Source organism: Atta cephalotes, assembly GCF_000143395.1.
Source record: "Atta cephalotes unplaced genomic scaffold scaffold00019, whole genome shotgun sequence".
Lineage (NCBI taxonomy): Eukaryota > Metazoa > Arthropoda > Insecta > Hymenoptera > Formicidae > Atta > Atta cephalotes.
Window position 1 is genome coordinate 4,563,754 of NW_012130083.1, and position 17,993 is coordinate 4,581,746.

A 17,993-nucleotide genomic window follows, 5' to 3' on the forward strand; every position below is an offset into this window, starting at 1 on the left:
CGTGTCGTCGTCGTCAGTACTTATATATATATATATATATATATATATATATATAATTAAACAAAATGTATATAAAATGTAAATACTTAATTATATTTAAAATAATTGTATCTCATAATTTTATTAAAATAAATATTTTATTAGAAATTTTATTAGAAATTTTATTTCTTAATTTAAAAATAAGATTAATATTCAATTAAGTTTCTCTTTCTTTTCGCTAATCTTATATCTTTTTTGCAGTGAATGTCCGAATTATAATCTTATAATTCCTGTTTTGCTGGAAGATGGAATTAATACCTTGCCGAACAAATGCAAACTTACTCCTGGAATACCCTTGAAACCTATGTTAGCACATCCTACTAAAGGTGTTCAAGAAGTTCTAATGCGATTTGAGGGTTTGAAATTTACTTGTGAATGGAAATATGATGGGGAAAGAGCTCAGGTTCTTATTCACACATGTAACTTTGAAAATTTTATAGTATGATAGAAAATATTTTATTGCACATAGAACTTGAAAATTCACTGAGAACTTAGTAATTTAGATTCAAGTCGTTTAAAAAATTACAATTCGGCAGATACATGTTGTGGACGATGATCAAATAAAAATATACAGTAGAAATCAGGAGGACAATACTACCAAATATCCAGATATCATTAAGCGATTCAAGAATAGTCGCGGTGATGAGGTGAAGAATTGTATATTGGATTGCGAGGCGGTCGCTTGGGATAGCGAGAAGAAACAAATCTTACCGTTCCAAATACTCAGTACAAGAAAGCGAAAGGTAGTAATTACAGATGTTATTATTTATAATTTTAATTATTTTGATTGATTTAATTATTTTGATTATTACACATAATTTTATTGTCACTAAATGACTGTAATTGTTATTAAGATTATAGTGATGACAATTTCTACAGTAATGTTCTATTTTTGTTCTTAGGATGCTAATGAGGAGGATATTAAAGTACAAGTATGTGTGTTTATGTTTGATCTGTTATATCTAAATGATGAGCCATTGGTGAAGGAACCGTTCATGAAACGTCGTGAGTTGTTGAAACAGCATTTCAAGGAAGTGGAAGGTGAATGGAAATTCGCTAATAATTTAGATGCCTCGACGATGGAAGAGGTGGAAGTTTTTTTGGACGAATCTGTGAAGGGAAATTGCGAAGGTTTAATGGTAAAGACGTTGGAAAAGGAGGCGACCTATGAAATCGCGAAGCGATCGAGAAACTGGCTGAAGCTGAAAAAGGACTATTTAGATGGTGTCGGTGATACGCTCGATGTAGTTGTAATCGGTGGTTATATCGGCAAAGGAAAGAGGACCGGCACTTATGGTGGTTTCCTCTTAGCTTGTTATGATCTGGAAAATGAAGAGTATCAGAGCATTTGTAAGGTATGTCTTTGAAATATTTCTTTGACTTTGTGAAAGTAAACAGAGATGTATAATTATTGGAAATTTGGTCTATATATAGATATTTCTATGTATAATATTTTTATTAAGATATTTTTTTTAAATATATAAAGCATTTGGTGATTTTTATAATTAAGCTTCTACTATCATATATTTTCTACTATCATTATATATAAGTTTCTATCATTATATTTTTCTTTTGCTTGATACTATTACTATTGATATACATATTATTTCTTCGTAAACAGATCGGTACGGGATTCAAGGAAGATGATCTCGAAAATCATACCAAATTCTTCAAAGATCACATTGTATCACAGGCCAAATCGTATTATCGCTTCGATAGCAGCCATGAGCCGGATCATTGGTTTGAGCCAGTTCAAGTTTGGGAGATCAAATGTGCCGATCTCTCCCTCTCACCTGTACACAGAGCGGCTATCGGAATAGTAAGTTTCCTAGGTTTTCAAAGACGAGTAAATTACGAATATTCATAAAAATATAATAAAAATATAATTCACCGTAATTACGCTAAAACAAATTCATATTGCATGACAATAATTTATTTCGTTTTCGGAAATCTTTTATTTGCATCGAATAGTTTGCATTATGCGTACATTACATACATGGAATATGCTGTATGTTTTTTCTATCGGTTAATTAAATAGAGATAATAGAGAACATGTTCCTGCAATTAATTTTTTTGAAATTTTTAATTCAATAAATATTTTTTTAATTCAAAGAAACGGATTTTATATGTATATTTTATCTTTGTTTTGTTCAGGTTGATCCGGAAAAGGGAATATCTTTAAGGTTTCCGCGATTTATCAGGATCCGCGAGGATAAGACCTGCGAGCAGGCCACTTCCGCTCAAGACGTGGCAAATATGTACAATAATCAAGAACAGATAAAAAATAAAACTCCAGTATCGAAAGCCACGGAGGAAGATTTCTATTAATTTTTTTTATTTCGCGATGCACAAATTAATCCAGTATGTCTTATATTTTATGTAATCGTTAATTTTGTAAGGAATATTGTGTAATAAAATAAATATATATCTGATATAGCATATAAACTATGTAATTTCTCTTTACAATTTAAAGTATTATATATTAACAACAATTTATGTATCAGTAATTTTGAGAATTTGATTATAATAAAGATTTTCAAAGAGTTTAATTTCAATTTCTTTATCGTAAATTTAATAATATGTGATTTCTGATTTTTATTTCATTTACATTCACAACGTACATGACTTTTTGATGGAGATTTAAATGTTTAGAAGAAATTAAAAGAACAATGAAATGGATATCATGGTAATACTTACCTGATTAATAATAATCATACTAATAATTTACTGTTACACATATCGTGAATGAAATGATTCACCTTATGCGTTATATCTTTATCTAGGACGCTCTTATCCACTTATCTTATATTTGCTAGTGATAAACCGTCGGAACGTTAGGTGATGATATTCTGGTACCTGTCGACGTTCTAGATTGACTAATTACATTCTTGTCGCGTCACACCGAAATAGTCGTCTTCTTTACGTGAATTCGCGACGGAGGATATCTTCCGCAGGACGTAAGGAGATGGTCGCCAAGAGTTCCGGACCGACTCTCGAGAAGCGGATCGGCTGCATTAAGTTCACGATTTTCTGTTTAAACGCAATAATATGGGTGGGTGTGCGTGGTTTTATCGCGATAATTACATTGACTTGTGAAATTATATCGTGATAATGAAATAATATTACGATTTATTTTAGGTATTAATTGAAAAAAATGTACGAATGAAAAAGAGTGAATGAAAGCAGTTTGTATTAGATAATAATTGTGAATCGAAAAAAGGAAGCAAGACTTTTGTAATAATAATGGATGTAACAGTTTTCTAAATTGAGAATTTGTTTCATAAAACATCCATGAATCCCTTTCTATTCGTACTCGATAGAAGGATCGAATGTTTTCCTTTAATGAAAATTTGTCTTCGTAATAAATTACATTCTTTTAGATATATGTATAAAACACAGATTAATATATTAAATAATTTTGTTATCTTTTGAAACTATCTAATTTTATTTCTCAATGATGAAAAATTCTTTAAAGGATAGATTATATTTAATTTTGTTACAAGAAGAAATTAAAGTCAAATTAAAAAATTGGAGAAAAAATAATGCTTCACGATTATAAATTATTGTTTTCATATATTATAAATAAATTTGACATATAAATTTTTTATTGATAATTTTAAATAACAATAGAATTCATGAAGATTGAATGAGCAGTTTATAAAATTAAATATCCAAGCGATTTATAAAACTTTAATTCATATTATTTTTTAAGAGAAGAACAATCTTTATTTAAGCATCATTTGTTTCATTAATAAATTTTACAATCAATTTAATAGTCTTTAAAAAATATAATTTTATTCCGCTGTTATGATTAATATAAGAAGTTTGAGAGATTTTTCGTTGAAAGAATTATTGTTGCTACACCCTTATTTATCGTACAATTAACAAAGTTCTTGTCATTTGGCGAAAGATCGTGGGATGCGCAATGTTCGGACTGTCAATTTGGATGCGGTTCGAGCCGATGTTCGAGGAGTGGGTGGAGTTTTTGAACATGTACGAGTTCTATATCGGAATTTACTTGCTAATCGCTACCTCGGTGCTTGTCATGGCCATTGCTTTCATCGGCTGCGCTGCCGCGCTTATGGAACACATCATGACTTTATATGTTGTAAGAACGCTTATTAATTGGCTTAGCATTTTCTGAAAATTTTTCTTTTAGAATTTTTTATATAATTTTTCAAAATTTCTATATAAGTTTATAACTTTCTCACATTTTTTATACGAATTGGAACACTTCTCAAAAAATCTACATCTTTTCTCAGAAATTTTCATATATGTTAATTATGAAATATCGTATGATTTCTAAGATTGTTTTGTATAATTTCTGATAAAATATTATAAAATTTAAAAAATTTCAAAATATTTTTTAAAAATTATGAGATGAAAAATCTCAGAATTCGCATATGAAAAATTCTAAGAAAAGATATAAATTTTACGAATATTTCTGAATAATGTTTTAATTCGTACGAAAATTAAAAGAAAATTTTTCATCAAAATTTTGGAGCATTTTGGAGAAAATTACAAATACATTTTGTAGATATACTTATAAAGATACTTTGCAGATACAACTGCAAAGAAATTTGCAAAATACTTAAGAATTTGATTTTTGCAAATGATAAATTAGTATATATATATCTCAGAAAAAATAAAGGTCTTTTAATTTTCATTTTTGCCGTAAATTAATCCTTCTTAATAATCTTTGATTATTTAATTCAATTACTTATTAATGACATATATTGTTTAAAAAATGTTTCCTACAAATTAAGATATTAAGATAACAGAATTTTTAAGACTTTCTTTAAAGTATATTCCCTCTCGATCCTCATTTAACTTTTAATTTAAATATTTATTTTCAATGTTCTATAAACAATTTTTTTGGGAACTATTTAATAATAATTTTCTCGCTATTGTAAAAAATGTAATAGAAATTTGTATGAAAAAACTTTTATAATTAATTTCAGCATGTGGGTCTGCAAGCGTTCAGCTTCATTTGTTGTTTAACCGGAGCGGCAGTCATTCTTGATTATTCAACGTACGACAGTAAGATTCAGCCTATCATCGAACGGTCCATGTACAGTCTTATCAGTAATTCCCATCATGAAACGGCGAGCTTCATTCTGCGAGTAATCCAGGAAACTGTAAGTAAACGTTGAGCTCTTCTATCAGAAGAAAAAAAGAGCGTCTTTATTTATTACTCTGATGAAAATAAAAACCGGAGCGTAAATCGAATGTAATGGGAGAGTAACAAAAGCGTAAACGAAACTTCTAGAAAGTGAAAATTGAAACATCAAAATGTGAAAGAAGCATAAATGCTTCTTTTACATTGTTCCAATTTTCGCCTTCCATTACATCCGATTTACGCTCCGATTTTTATTTTCATAAGAGTACGATTATGTGTATCTATTTTTGACGAATGCGTTAGGTCGGATGCTGCGGAGCTGACGGACCAAGAGATTACACACAGATGCGTAAACCATTGCCCACCGAATGCCGGGACACTGTCACTGGGAATGCTTTCCATCATGGTTGCGTAGAAGAATTGTCCTGGTTTCTAGAGGCGAGATCAGGATGGCTTGCCGGTATGGCGATGGCGTTGTGTATGCTTCATGTAAGAGACGAAACCTTTTCTTTTCTTTTTCTTTATTATTCTTTAAGAACTAAACGTTTTGAAAATTTGTAATTTGACTAATTTTATTATTTGTAATTTTATTAATTGTAATTTCTTCTCTCTCTCTCTCTCTCTCTCTCTCTCTCTCTCTTTCTCTCTAGCTTTCTTTCATTATATTTAATAAATAACAATTTTTATTGTTTCCTATTACTTTTCGTCTATCTTTCGTCTAATTATAAATGATAATTGCAGGTAATCATAGCAGTGCTGTCGCTGACGCTTGTGCAAGCTATCAAGAAAGAAGATGAGTCTATAAGTCCTTATGTTAAGCGTTAAACATCAGTTATAATGATGCAATAGTGATAGATTATAATAAAATAATTATATTTAGTCTCTTATAATTATAATTAGTTTATTATAATTATGATTTTATATAGAAAGTTATAAACTGTGAATTTTACGAGTGCATAATCTATAAAGAATGATAAATCAGAAATACATCAGGAATAAGTAGTTTTTGCGCTTGTAACTTTTAATTTTTGGAGCTTTCAATTTCAAAAAATAGGAATTTGATTTTTTTTAAATTGTATTAAAATGAATTGAAATGAATTTTAGAAATGAATTCTTTTGAATCTAAAGTTGTATTTAAGTTTAATACGAAATGGTTTACATGGTCTTTGTCATTGCTTTGTAAAAAGTTAAATTATATTTTAATTATCATTGACTTACGATAAATATTCATGCGTTTCATTTTAATCGAGTATTCAGCACATTCAGGTTGCTCTCCTATTAACATTTTTATAATTTTGTACATCGTTTCTATTTTCTTGCATAATTTGTAGATATTTATAATTTAATAGATATTTTTAGAAGTTATCTTTAAAAGAGATTTACATGAAAAAACAAAGAGAATACATAAATGAATTGCTTAATAATTATTGAATACCAATAATTATAAATAATAATTGCTAAAAATGAGATATTGTCTTTGATATTCAATGTAAAAATTATCGCGATAGTATATTGATAAATAGAAAAGAATAATAAACAAATAAAACGTAATTAAATCAAGCCTCAAGTGATTTTAATCATTATTGTAAAATAGCTATATTTACAATTTCTGCATCATCTCATTTTTTATTAATTCTTGCTGTTCTTTATCGTTTTTCCTTTTTTTCTTTTTTTTCTTGTACATATAGTTAATATTATGTGAATCTATTGTAAACTTTCATCTGTTTTTTTGTTATTAAAAAAGGATTTTGACCAAATTTTTATTAATTTAATGATACTATTTGATGAATATAAATTAATAGTATTAGTAATAGTATTAGTATTAATTAATAGTTTAATTTTCTGTTATATATTTAACATGGAAAAGATATTATATTAGAATAGACAAAACAACAATTTGAAATTTGATTTTAAGTAATTTTTAATTAATTTCTTAATTTTATACATTAATAATATATATTAATATATATTAATATATATTAATATATCAATAATTTGATTATATCAAAATACATGGTAAAAATTAAAGTTTCGGGAATTGAAATAGAGAGAAATGGATTCGTGTGTTCATTGATGAATCCGAAATTCTGATTTTTCGAATATTGGATACGACTCTGCTTATTTCTATTTCCACTCTATTACAATGTATGTATATGACTTCCGTATTGATCAAGGGAATGTCAAACTGATTACCGAACTTGATCGAAGTCGATAATACACTTTTTTAATTCCAAATTCGATAATAATATTGACATCTTCATTTATTTTTTACATTATATTATATATATATTATAATATATATATAATATATTATCATAATTCTGTCTTACTCAAACACATATATTTGTCCTTATCTAACACCATAATTATGCTAACACCATCTATCACAAGATCGTGCAACTATTGCAACACGGAATTTCAGCTCTGTTGACATTCCCAGTCTTCATAAAGCATCCCTATGCACGTATTTTCTACACAGTGAAGATACTTTTCTTCTAGACCTTCAATCTTAATTCTGTAAACTCGATATCGTTCGTTCCAATAATGCGACTTCTGCTACATGCTTATTTTTAACATATGGACTCTAAAACTCTTATATCAAGCAAATATATACCTGAGGTGATAGCTGTGCGAGCTAAAAATAAGTGAATTGTTGAATTTTGTAATTTTTTCGATTTTCTCATGAATTCATGAGTGCAGCGGAGGTCCTGTTTGTGCGTACTTTAATTTATGTAATAACACTTTTGCAATCTGTACATTCAATTTGGAGATTTTTCACCGTGTGCAAATGTGGGTAAAACAGGAGACTATAGCATCCCCTTAAGACAGAATAGTATGAAGCAGAGAGAATCAAGGGAGAGTGGAGCGGGTAACATTTCTCTGATTGATTTCGTCATTTATAACTCAACTTCCGCAAATGTGCATATATGCATGTACGTATATATACGTACACACAATATTAGTGCAGTACAATACTAGTGTGTGTAACATCGAATGTTCCATTACGCTTCAATCATATCTCCTATTCGCTCCAACAAATGGCAGCTATCGGTTGAATCCGCTCCACCCTCCCTTGATTTTCCCTGGTATGAAGTAGTGTCAGCTAGAGTATTGATTAAAACTGTACACGGTCTACTGGAAAGAAAGTTGGAATATATAAAAATCTTATTTAAAATTCTACGATCGGATCATATTGTATTCACAAAATTTCTGGTTTCTTGCACGTCGATATAATGACAGAAATAAAACATACGACCAAAGGCAATAAATTTCTTGTTGAATATCTGAATTCGCCTGACATATCGGGCGAGTATCATAAGGCCGATTATAGGTGAGACTGGGACGAAGACTCAACAAAAAAACGATTTCTGTTGAAATATGCATGAGACATATTAATTATTGCGATGATAATTTTTTAAGAGAAATGTTACTTATGTGTATCTTATTACAAAGAAGAATTATGTTTTTTATATCCTCAGGAATTTTTTCATCTTATTGTTATTTGTTTTATCTTCCAAATTTAGAGTCGTTAAACTACAAAATGGTTTAACAGCTTTGTTAATATCTGGATTGGAAAAAGCGAATTATGACGATACGAGTTATAAAGATTACGAAGAAGGTAGTTCTACAGTCAAACGACTTAATACAGACGTATGGAAGGTATAAAAAAAACAATTAGCATTTTAAAATATATTTTGCGTATTTTTTTTTACATAATCTTTTTTTTTACAAAAAATTTATTGGGATTATAATATCGGAGATAAACTTATAAAAAATAATCTATCTCTTCAAAATTACGTTCAGAAGCATTATTGGTGTAGTAGTGACGATCTATTTTTATCGTTCATGAGACATGAAAAGATAAAATGTCGCAACATAGCGCTAATAGCGCATCATCGAACACAGTAAAGCGTAATAATGGGTGCTTTCCATTTGATGACATAAGTCGGTAAAAGTCGACACAATCGTCGTTCTATCTTTGTCACTCTCTGTCAAAAATGTCAAGAATGATAGAACGACGCTTACATCGACTTGTGTCGATTTGTTTCATCAAGCACTCATTATTAATTATATAAAGAGACCTCGTTTGCAAAACGTGAATTCCTTTATTATTTATAAACGAGTTTTTATGAATTTGTTTCAAAACGTGTAAACTGTTCACGAGTCATCCCACTACTGTTTGTGTTTAATGTATTATATAATATTAAGATTCTATATGCAACGCAAGAATAGTATAAATATATAGATATTTTTTAAACCCAGGCATTTTGTAGCTTATGTGTGGGAGTAGGCAGTTTTAGTGATCCACCGGAGGTTCCAGGCCTGGCATATTTCCTTCAGCGCATGGTTTTCATGGGATCCGAAAAATATCCAAAAGTATTAAAATACAATAAATGAATTTATTATAAAATATACTATTTATACGTTTAAATCTTTAAATATCACTGTATTTTCAGGAAAACGGTTTTAATGAATTTATCAGTCTCCATGGTGGCACTATTGATGGCGCAACGGATTGCGAGCATACAAGATTTTACTTTGATGTTTCAGAGAAACACTTGTTTGTAGCTCTCGATCGTTTTGTTCAATTTTTCATTGGACCCTTGATGAAAAAAGATGCTATCAAGAGGGAACGAAAGGTCATACAAAGGGGTAAATAAATTCTAATGGTAATGCTGTTGCTAAAACTTGTGTTTTTTAAATATTTCATGTTCACATAGAGTTTCGATGGGGTTCATCTAGTGATAAAAATACAAAGCAACAATTATTGTCTTTTATTGCTCGAACCGGTCATCCACCCAATAAGATGTTCTGGAGCAATTTAATAACGTTACACAGTAATATAGATGATGACAAATTGTACGAAGAGCTGCACAAATTCAGAAAACGTCATTATAGCGCTCACAGAATGATGCTAGCTATACAAGTAACTATAATATGTTAAAATTGCAATGAACAATTGATTTCTTATTAAACATAATTAATTCATAATACGTACATCCGTTTATAGGCGAGATTATCACTAGATACTTTGGAAGTATATGTCGCAAACTTCTTTAGTAATATACCAAGTAATTGGCTGCCTTCCGATGATTTTACAGAATTTAAAGACGGCGTTTCATTTAATACTGACACTTTCAAAAAAATGTATCATATTAAACCCTTCAGCCAAGAAATCAGCCAAGTATGTAACTTGGACACACAAATTAAAAAAAAGCTGTATTCAAGCTGAACAAATGCATATAAAAATAACTTGTGTTTTACAGCTACATGTAACATGGGCTTTGCCTTCAATACTTGATTTGTACAGAAGTAAACCATATAAATATGTTTCATGGATTATTGAACATAAAGGAAATAATTCTTTAGCTAGTTATCTACGTAAAAAAATGTGGGGCTTTGATGTGTTCTGTGGTTACTGTGATAACGATAATGGTTTCGGATACAACTCTATGTATGTCTTATTCGAGATTACAGTAGAACTCACTCATGAGGGAATAAAACATCAGCAAGACGTTCTAGATGCAATATTTTCCTTTATAAATTTAGTAAAAAAGACGGGCCCACAAGAAAATACTTATAATGAGATTTATAAGATTGGAAAAAATAATTTTAGGTAAATAATTAATTTAGAAATAAATAAATACATAGAAAAGAGAAATATTATTAAAATACGTAAGATATGCCACTTATACTTGAAGGTTTTTTTAGATTTTTTAGTAAACACGATGATGTGTTCGATTTATGTAAGAGTATGCATTTCTATCCATCACGTGATTATGTAACTGGAAAGCATATTTATTTCGAGTATAATCCAGAAGCTATACAAAAATGTTTGGATTTTTTGATGCCAGAAACAGCGAATATCATGATTTTCAACAGTGATTTTGAAATAAATATAGACGATCCGAGATTGAAAATTAATTATACATATATGGCGTTATCAAAAGCATCGCTCGAACACTGGAAATCTATCGAGCCATTGCCTGATTTTCAATTACCATTACGCAATGAATTTCTTACCAATAATTTCTCTACTATATCGATATCAGCAGAAGCTTCGGAGTATCCTGTAAAAATACACGAAGATTGTATGTCGCAGATTTGGTTTCGCCCGAAGTTTTATTGGCCGATGTGTCATATAAATCTACATCTTTTTTCTGCTCTGAATCCTAGATTAGCAAAAAAGTAAATAATAGCTTGAACATATAATATTTGTAGTAGTACTGCAATGTCTGTCGATCTCATATATACCTATTATAATGTCTAACTTGTAATTATTATGTGTTGTGATTTTATAAATTAATTTGTTATTAAACAAAATTTATATTAATAACAATTTAGTGCAGCTCTCCTGCAAATGTACTGCAATGTATTAAAATATCTATTGCTCGAAGAATTACATCCGGCTGTAATGGCTGGGTTTGGTTATAAGATCGATGTTAATGAAGAAGCTACAGGTATTACAATACAAATAAGCGGATTTGACGAAAATCTTCCAGTAAGTATACGTTTAAAAGCGTGTGTTGACGGAATTATATATATATATATATATATATATGTATATATATATATATATATACATACATACACATACACGCGCGCGCGTGTGTGTGTGTGTATGTGTGTGTGTAAAAATTTGGAGAAACATAAATATTTTATTTCTATTGCAGTCCTGGTTGATGGTTATTGCAAACTATATGGTGGATCTAGTCCCTTTTTCAAAGGATTTACTTAGAATTATGAGAATGCAACAACTCAAGGCACATTACAACAAATTTGTAGAACCGGAAACGTTCATCGAGTATTAATTATTTATTATCACTATTTATTGCATAATTGCAATAATTATAAAATTCTTATACAAGTAGAAAAAAACAGTGATGAACATCAATTATAACAATTAATTTTATAAATTGAATTATATATTTATTACATTTCTTATCATTTTCAATTAATAACATATATGTAGCTTATTTTTTTCGCAGGGATTTGGAGTTATGGTTATTGAAGAGTGGCAACTGTACACACGTTCACAAATACAATGCTTTACGAAGATATTTGTTGGAAGACTTCCAAGATTTTATAAAATCCTTCACCAATAATCTATACATCCAATGTCTTGTGCAAGGCAATGTGACGAAAGACTTTACGATGAGTATTATACAACAATTTATCAAAAAAATTAATTGTTTTTCCTTGAATAAAGAGGTGTTGCCTACTGAAGTCAATGAGATACCCCAAGGCACATCTTTTTTGAAGTTGAAAAATATTAATCCAACTAATGTAAATTCAGTAGTGACAAATTATTATCAAGTCGGTTCTGCTTCGATTGAATTATCGGTGTTAATCGAGCTGATGCTTGTAAGTATTTAATAAAATTGTTTTATATATTTAAATACATGAAATTTTCAATTTATATTTATTTATTTTTATTAGTAAATGAAATGTGAATAACATTTTTGATTACCATGATTGATTTTATTTGAACATCATATTCATCTATTAAATAATCAATTTCATCTGTTAAATAATCATTTTTTAGATGATAATGAAAGAACCGTTAATGAATCATCTACGAAATCAACGAAAGCTCAGTTATGCTTCATGTGACCTTAGAGATATCAAACGAATTTTAGGATATTCTATTACTGTTTACACTCAGGCAGATAAATGCACAACCGAATATGTTGATCAATGGATCGAGGAATTTCTGAATTCGTTTCGAATCATGTTGGAACAATTCTCAGAAAAAGAATTAGATGATGTCAAAGAAGGGCTGAGAATTTTAAAGCAACATGACGATACCGATACTCTGAAAAACAGAGTTGACAGAGACTGGAATGAGATCATGAAGCGACAATACATGTTTGACAGATGTGAAAAAGAAGCGCTTGCAATAGAGAACATAAATATCAATAAGCTGAGAGAATTTTTCGAAATGTATACACTGGACGGAAGTAGTTTCAGAAAATTGAGTGTACATGTGGTAGGAACACCGAAGGCAGTTGCAGTCAGTAAGCAGATAACTTTTCTGATCGAACTTTGGTCAATGTCTAAATATTTGTTTTTATATTATGATATTGTTCTTGCCTTCCATTTCTTTCTTGTCACATTAAATTGAAGTTGCTAAGACAATTAAAATTTCAAAAATTAATTGTTGTAGATGCAAAGAATCTTAGGCATTCTGTGTACTCTCTTAAGGAATTGATAATTGACGATTCGCGGCACAATAGTGCTACAGATCATCATATTACTGACGTAAACTATTACAGAAATACTTTGCGTTGTTACTACAGGTTATAAGTGAGAAGAATAATCCTGTCATCCTTAAAGCGCTTAATAAGTGCTATTTAAACAATAATGGTACAATGTTGATAAAATTGTAAATATTACTCTTTCAAATTTCTTATTTTAATTTACCATATCAATTATTTTCGGTTTCTTAAATTTATATTATTTATTTATTATTTATTATTTATTTATATTATTTATTTTATTATATTTTCTAGTTATGTTTTATTAATAAATTACTTAGTTTTCGTTTTCCAATTTTTTCTATAACTTATAACTATTTCACTTATTTCACTTTTCTTTAACTTTTAACTATTTCACTTATTTATTGCAACGTGATAATTTACGATCTTGTTCAATTTATTTACAAAAAAATATGAAGTAAACATACAATATGCGCTGTAAAAAAAATATATTATAATATTTAAATTATTTTACAGTGATGTCGTTTCATTGCAATTGTCGCCAATGTTTTGTTATCGAATATTTCGATGATGTACGTTTAGAATTTTTTTTCTGACATGGAATTTGCGTCCCTGTTTGTTCTGTTAACAATAACATGCATTGGCGCATTTATTATGGAATTGCAATTGCAATTCAGAATTACGTGAAATTAGAGAACTATATTAAAGTACAACAAGTAGATTTGCAACCTTGCATTTTCAGTTTTAATAATCCGATATGAATAAATTTGCTAATATTTATTTTTAAAAATAGGTTTTTTAAATTTAAGATATTTTTATTAGAAATTTTAAGTAAACGGAATATTAATTTATCACAAGTTACAATTATACAGTCACTTCTTAAATGTTCAATGTTCACAATGGTAATCAATGCAGATGGATCTGCATTAAAACTTATTTTATTGAAAGGAATAGCAGGAAAAATCCATGAAGAAGCCATGAATTAAATAAATAAAATTATTTCCCATGTAGGATGTATGAATACGGAATAATAACATCATAGAACATCTTTACAGCTTTATTTGTACTCATAACCCATATAGCCGCGAAAAGTTTCAGAATTGTTTTTTTACGTGCAACAATTCTGAAACGATTTTCCAATATGTCATATGAAATGTTTTAATAGAAATGTTTCTGAAATTTGTCATGTACAATAAATTGAAAAACATATATAAACAGAACAAAAAATCATGATATTAAAATAGTTTCGAAATGTTTATTAAAAGTAATTTCTTTGTTCAATCACGATTCAGTTTAATGTCATTTTGATGTTATTGTGACTTGTTCTATTTTACTTGCGAAAAACTTTTTTATATATGATTGGCTTGTTTTGCTTTAATTGCGAACTTTTGTATATGAATAATTCCAGACAGCCAAATGCATTATATTTGCTATCATGTTGCCGAAAATGTTGCAGCAATTAATTTCGACAAACTCGGACAAAATGAGACAGCAGTTTGTCACGTTAAACTCAATGAAATTTGAATTCTTGTGATGACAAATTGATAGCAACAAGTCAACAAGAATATTCTTCATAATAATTCGTGTATTCTTATTGTCAGCATTCTCTTAGCAACAAGCTGAAAAAAATTTTATAGTTTGAGGACATTTGCAGCAACGGATAGAAATCATTATATTGGGTTGTCCGGAAAGTTCGTGCCGATGTTGAAGGAAAATTGAAACGCAGAAAATTTAAATTTTAGTATACATTTATTAAATTATATAGGTTAGTCGGCACGAACTTTCCGACAACCTAATATGTTCTGTTACTGTCATGTTTTCATATGCTTAAGCTGAAATTCATTATTTGTTGTTAACATGTTACTGTCTTGTTGCCGACAACAAAATGTGTAAACTATCATTTCTTACAGTTTGGTTTAGAAATTTCGACAACTGATTACATATATAAGCAGTCATGTTGTAAGCATTCGTAATGTATCCTATTTTGATGTCAGCAAATATACAGCAAATATATAACAACATATGTAATGCATCATAATTATGCTATATCATACTTGGCTATTTGGAATGATATTGTGTGGAAATTGCAGTGCATTTTTGCAACGATTTTTTTAATAATGATTTTATATAAGTGCTTTTTACGATTAATTAATCAAAATAGTTGGTGGTATAATTATTATTTTTGAGAAATACTTTAAATTTTATTTCAATAAGTTTTGTAATCTGTAAATAGATCACAAAACTTCTAATAAATTTTAAGTATTTCAGAAATGTTATTTAAATATATGTTTAATTGGTACTTAAACAATATTCAAATTTATTATATCAACATAATAAATTAAAATATTATTGAGGTATCAATCAACTATATATTTAAATATCATTTTTATAGTATCATTTTTATAGTATATTCAAAATGGCTCATTCAAAATCTCATTAATATTTCAAAAAGATTACAGATTTGTTTTCTTATGACATTTCATGAATCTTTCAACAAAATTTCACGTGTAAGAATTGCAGACATTTTGCTATTTGAGAACTGTCTCAGAAATGTTGCAGACATATTTCATAATTTTTTTCTGGTGTTTCATTTTTCGATTAAAATATTTTTGAGATATTTTTGAAAACTTTCGGTAGTATATAGGAAGAGTTATAAGTGAAAAATAAATTCATAACAAATAAATTCATGATGACATTATTATTATATTATAATTTCTGTCTGAATCTTAGGACTGTATCCAATTGTATCATGGATTAGGATGTGTGTCTTCTATCTTACATAATTATGAAAATTAATTAATCTAATATCTAGGAAGAGAGCAAATCTACTTGACAATTGATTACAATCGATATAGACTGATAAGAGCTCAAAAGAGTCGAAATCTAATCAACAAAGGAAAAGGATTAGTAGAGCACTCTGTAATCAGAGTCGCGACTTGAGACGATTTGAGCTGAGTATATGGCAATTGCCCACAGTTCAATTGCGCACAGCCAATCACAACACTTAAAAAAAAAACTAATTCTAAACTCTACGCAGAAGTCGTTGTAATTGGCAGTGAGCAATTGTTACAGTAGGCAATTGCACCGCTCCCATTTGAACCGACTTTGGTATGTAGAATAGTAGGTTAACAAAATCGATAAGAGAAAGAGGTATTATCTCTGTCTAACCTTAACGCGGCATTAAAAATATTTTCGAAGTCTGTCCCACATATGATGTACATCACAATTGTTGCACTTTATCTTATAAACTACATTGTTTTTGATTACATGGGGGCGAGAGTCTTTTCGGACTTTCATTTTTGTAATTTTATTTTACATTATAAAATGAAACCTTAACTACATCGTTCTTGTTAAATTGTTTAAATTTCTTTATTAGTTAGAATGTACGACACAATGAACCATGATGAAACAAATTTGAATTTCTTATTGTAGGATCTAATCGCTGTTTTTCTTAGGAGCTTATTATTGATTCTGTTATTGATTGTCAAAGATAAATTTTTAGCGGATAGTTATTCTTTGTTAGTATATTAATTATGAGTATTATGAGTAAATTTTTTGCGTGATATTCACAATTTGACAGTAAAAGTGCTCTGTCTTAAACTGATGATTGTGTCTCTTTTTTGAGTGATCGGATGGTTAGAGAAGTTCAAGAATCTATACCTAAAAAACTAGGTTTGTGATACTAATCAAAATTAATTTGTTTATCTTTAATCATGATATTGACGTCTAAAAGTTTAAAGATTCATTTCCAATTTCGAGGATAAATAGAAGTTGAAGATAGAATAGGGTTAAAACATTTAATAGTCAATTTTTGATGAGGGAATAGCAGCACATAAATCGTTGACATATCTATATAGTAAAATATATACTTGATCATTGAATAAGTCGAAGCTATTTTCTCTTCTCTTTGCATCAATAGAGCGTCAGCAAAGACAATGGAGAGCCCATAGATATGCTAAAATTTTGTTTATAAAAAGTATTTATTATATTTAAAAATAAAAGAGGAGTGCGATAGAGCATGTACAGTCAGTCACAGAAAAGTTACAATACTTTTTTTTATGGGTTTCGGAATACAGTTTGCTCACCAAGTGATTTGATGAGCAAACTGTCCGAATTGGTTCTTATTTATGGGTCTAACCATTTATATTCAACCGCTTTATAAAACAAGACTAAGTTCCGAAATCCATCGAAAAAAAAGTGTTGCAACTTTTATGTGACTGGCTGTACGTCGCCAATTCAAAATAAATATTTTCATTAATAAAACAGTGAAAAATTATTAGCAATCGATACTATTACCAATGTAAATGGATGTGTAAATGGATATGTGCTATCAGGATGTGCACTAATAGGACTTTCAAAATGAAATAATAAAAAAATTTCAGGGAGGGGGGAAGGGGGGTTTGAACTCTCAAAATTATCCCCCTGGATATGCCCATGTTACGTACGTATGATTACAAAAAAATCATATATATTGCGTCATATATATGATTAGTGAGGAGATTAATCCGTCATTCATAAAGCGCTTAATAAGTAATACTTATAACAAATAATAAAATTGTGATAAAATTGTTGATTATTAATTTCGTTTCAAATTTCTTGCCATTTTAATTTATCAT

The 17,993-nt window shown here is 28.9% G+C and overlaps 3 protein-coding genes across 3 annotated transcripts in view; all 3 read left to right on the forward strand.

The window, feature by feature from the left end:
• Positions 1–2,367, forward strand: part of LOC105619094 (DNA ligase 1) — a 5,750-nt gene extending 3,383 nt beyond the window's left edge. Inside the window, exons 10-14 of the mRNA XM_012200626.1 lie at positions 241–442; positions 576–782; positions 942–1,394; positions 1,661–1,858; positions 2,194–2,367. Of these exons, the coding sequence (XP_012056016.1) occupies positions 241–442; positions 576–782; positions 942–1,394; positions 1,661–1,858; positions 2,194–2,367 (1,234 nt within the window). The remainder of the gene's footprint in view (positions 1–240; positions 443–575; positions 783–941; positions 1,395–1,660; positions 1,859–2,193) is intronic.
• Positions 2,368–3,004: 637 nt separating this feature from the next.
• LOC105619095 (23 kDa integral membrane protein) lies at positions 3,005–5,983 on the forward strand. The gene is made up of 5 exons (XM_012200627.1): positions 3,005–3,091; positions 3,950–4,147; positions 5,001–5,177; positions 5,462–5,647; positions 5,900–5,983. Exons 1-5 carry the CDS (start codon positions 3,005–3,007, stop codon positions 5,981–5,983), a joined length of 732 nt encoding a protein of 243 aa, XP_012056017.1.
• Positions 5,984–8,391: 2,408 nt separating this feature from the next.
• Positions 8,392–13,465, forward strand: LOC105619096 (nardilysin-like). The gene is made up of 13 exons (XM_012200628.1): positions 8,392–8,489; positions 8,683–8,818; positions 9,422–9,535; positions 9,616–9,811; positions 9,880–10,085; positions 10,170–10,343; positions 10,426–10,776; positions 10,863–11,347; positions 11,504–11,660; positions 11,833–11,963; positions 12,148–12,523; positions 12,705–13,176; positions 13,326–13,465. The coding sequence occupies exons 1-13, from the start codon at positions 8,392–8,394 to the stop codon at positions 13,463–13,465; spliced, it is 3,036 nt and encodes a 1,011-aa protein (XP_012056018.1).
• Positions 13,466–17,993: the final 4,528 nt, after the last annotated feature.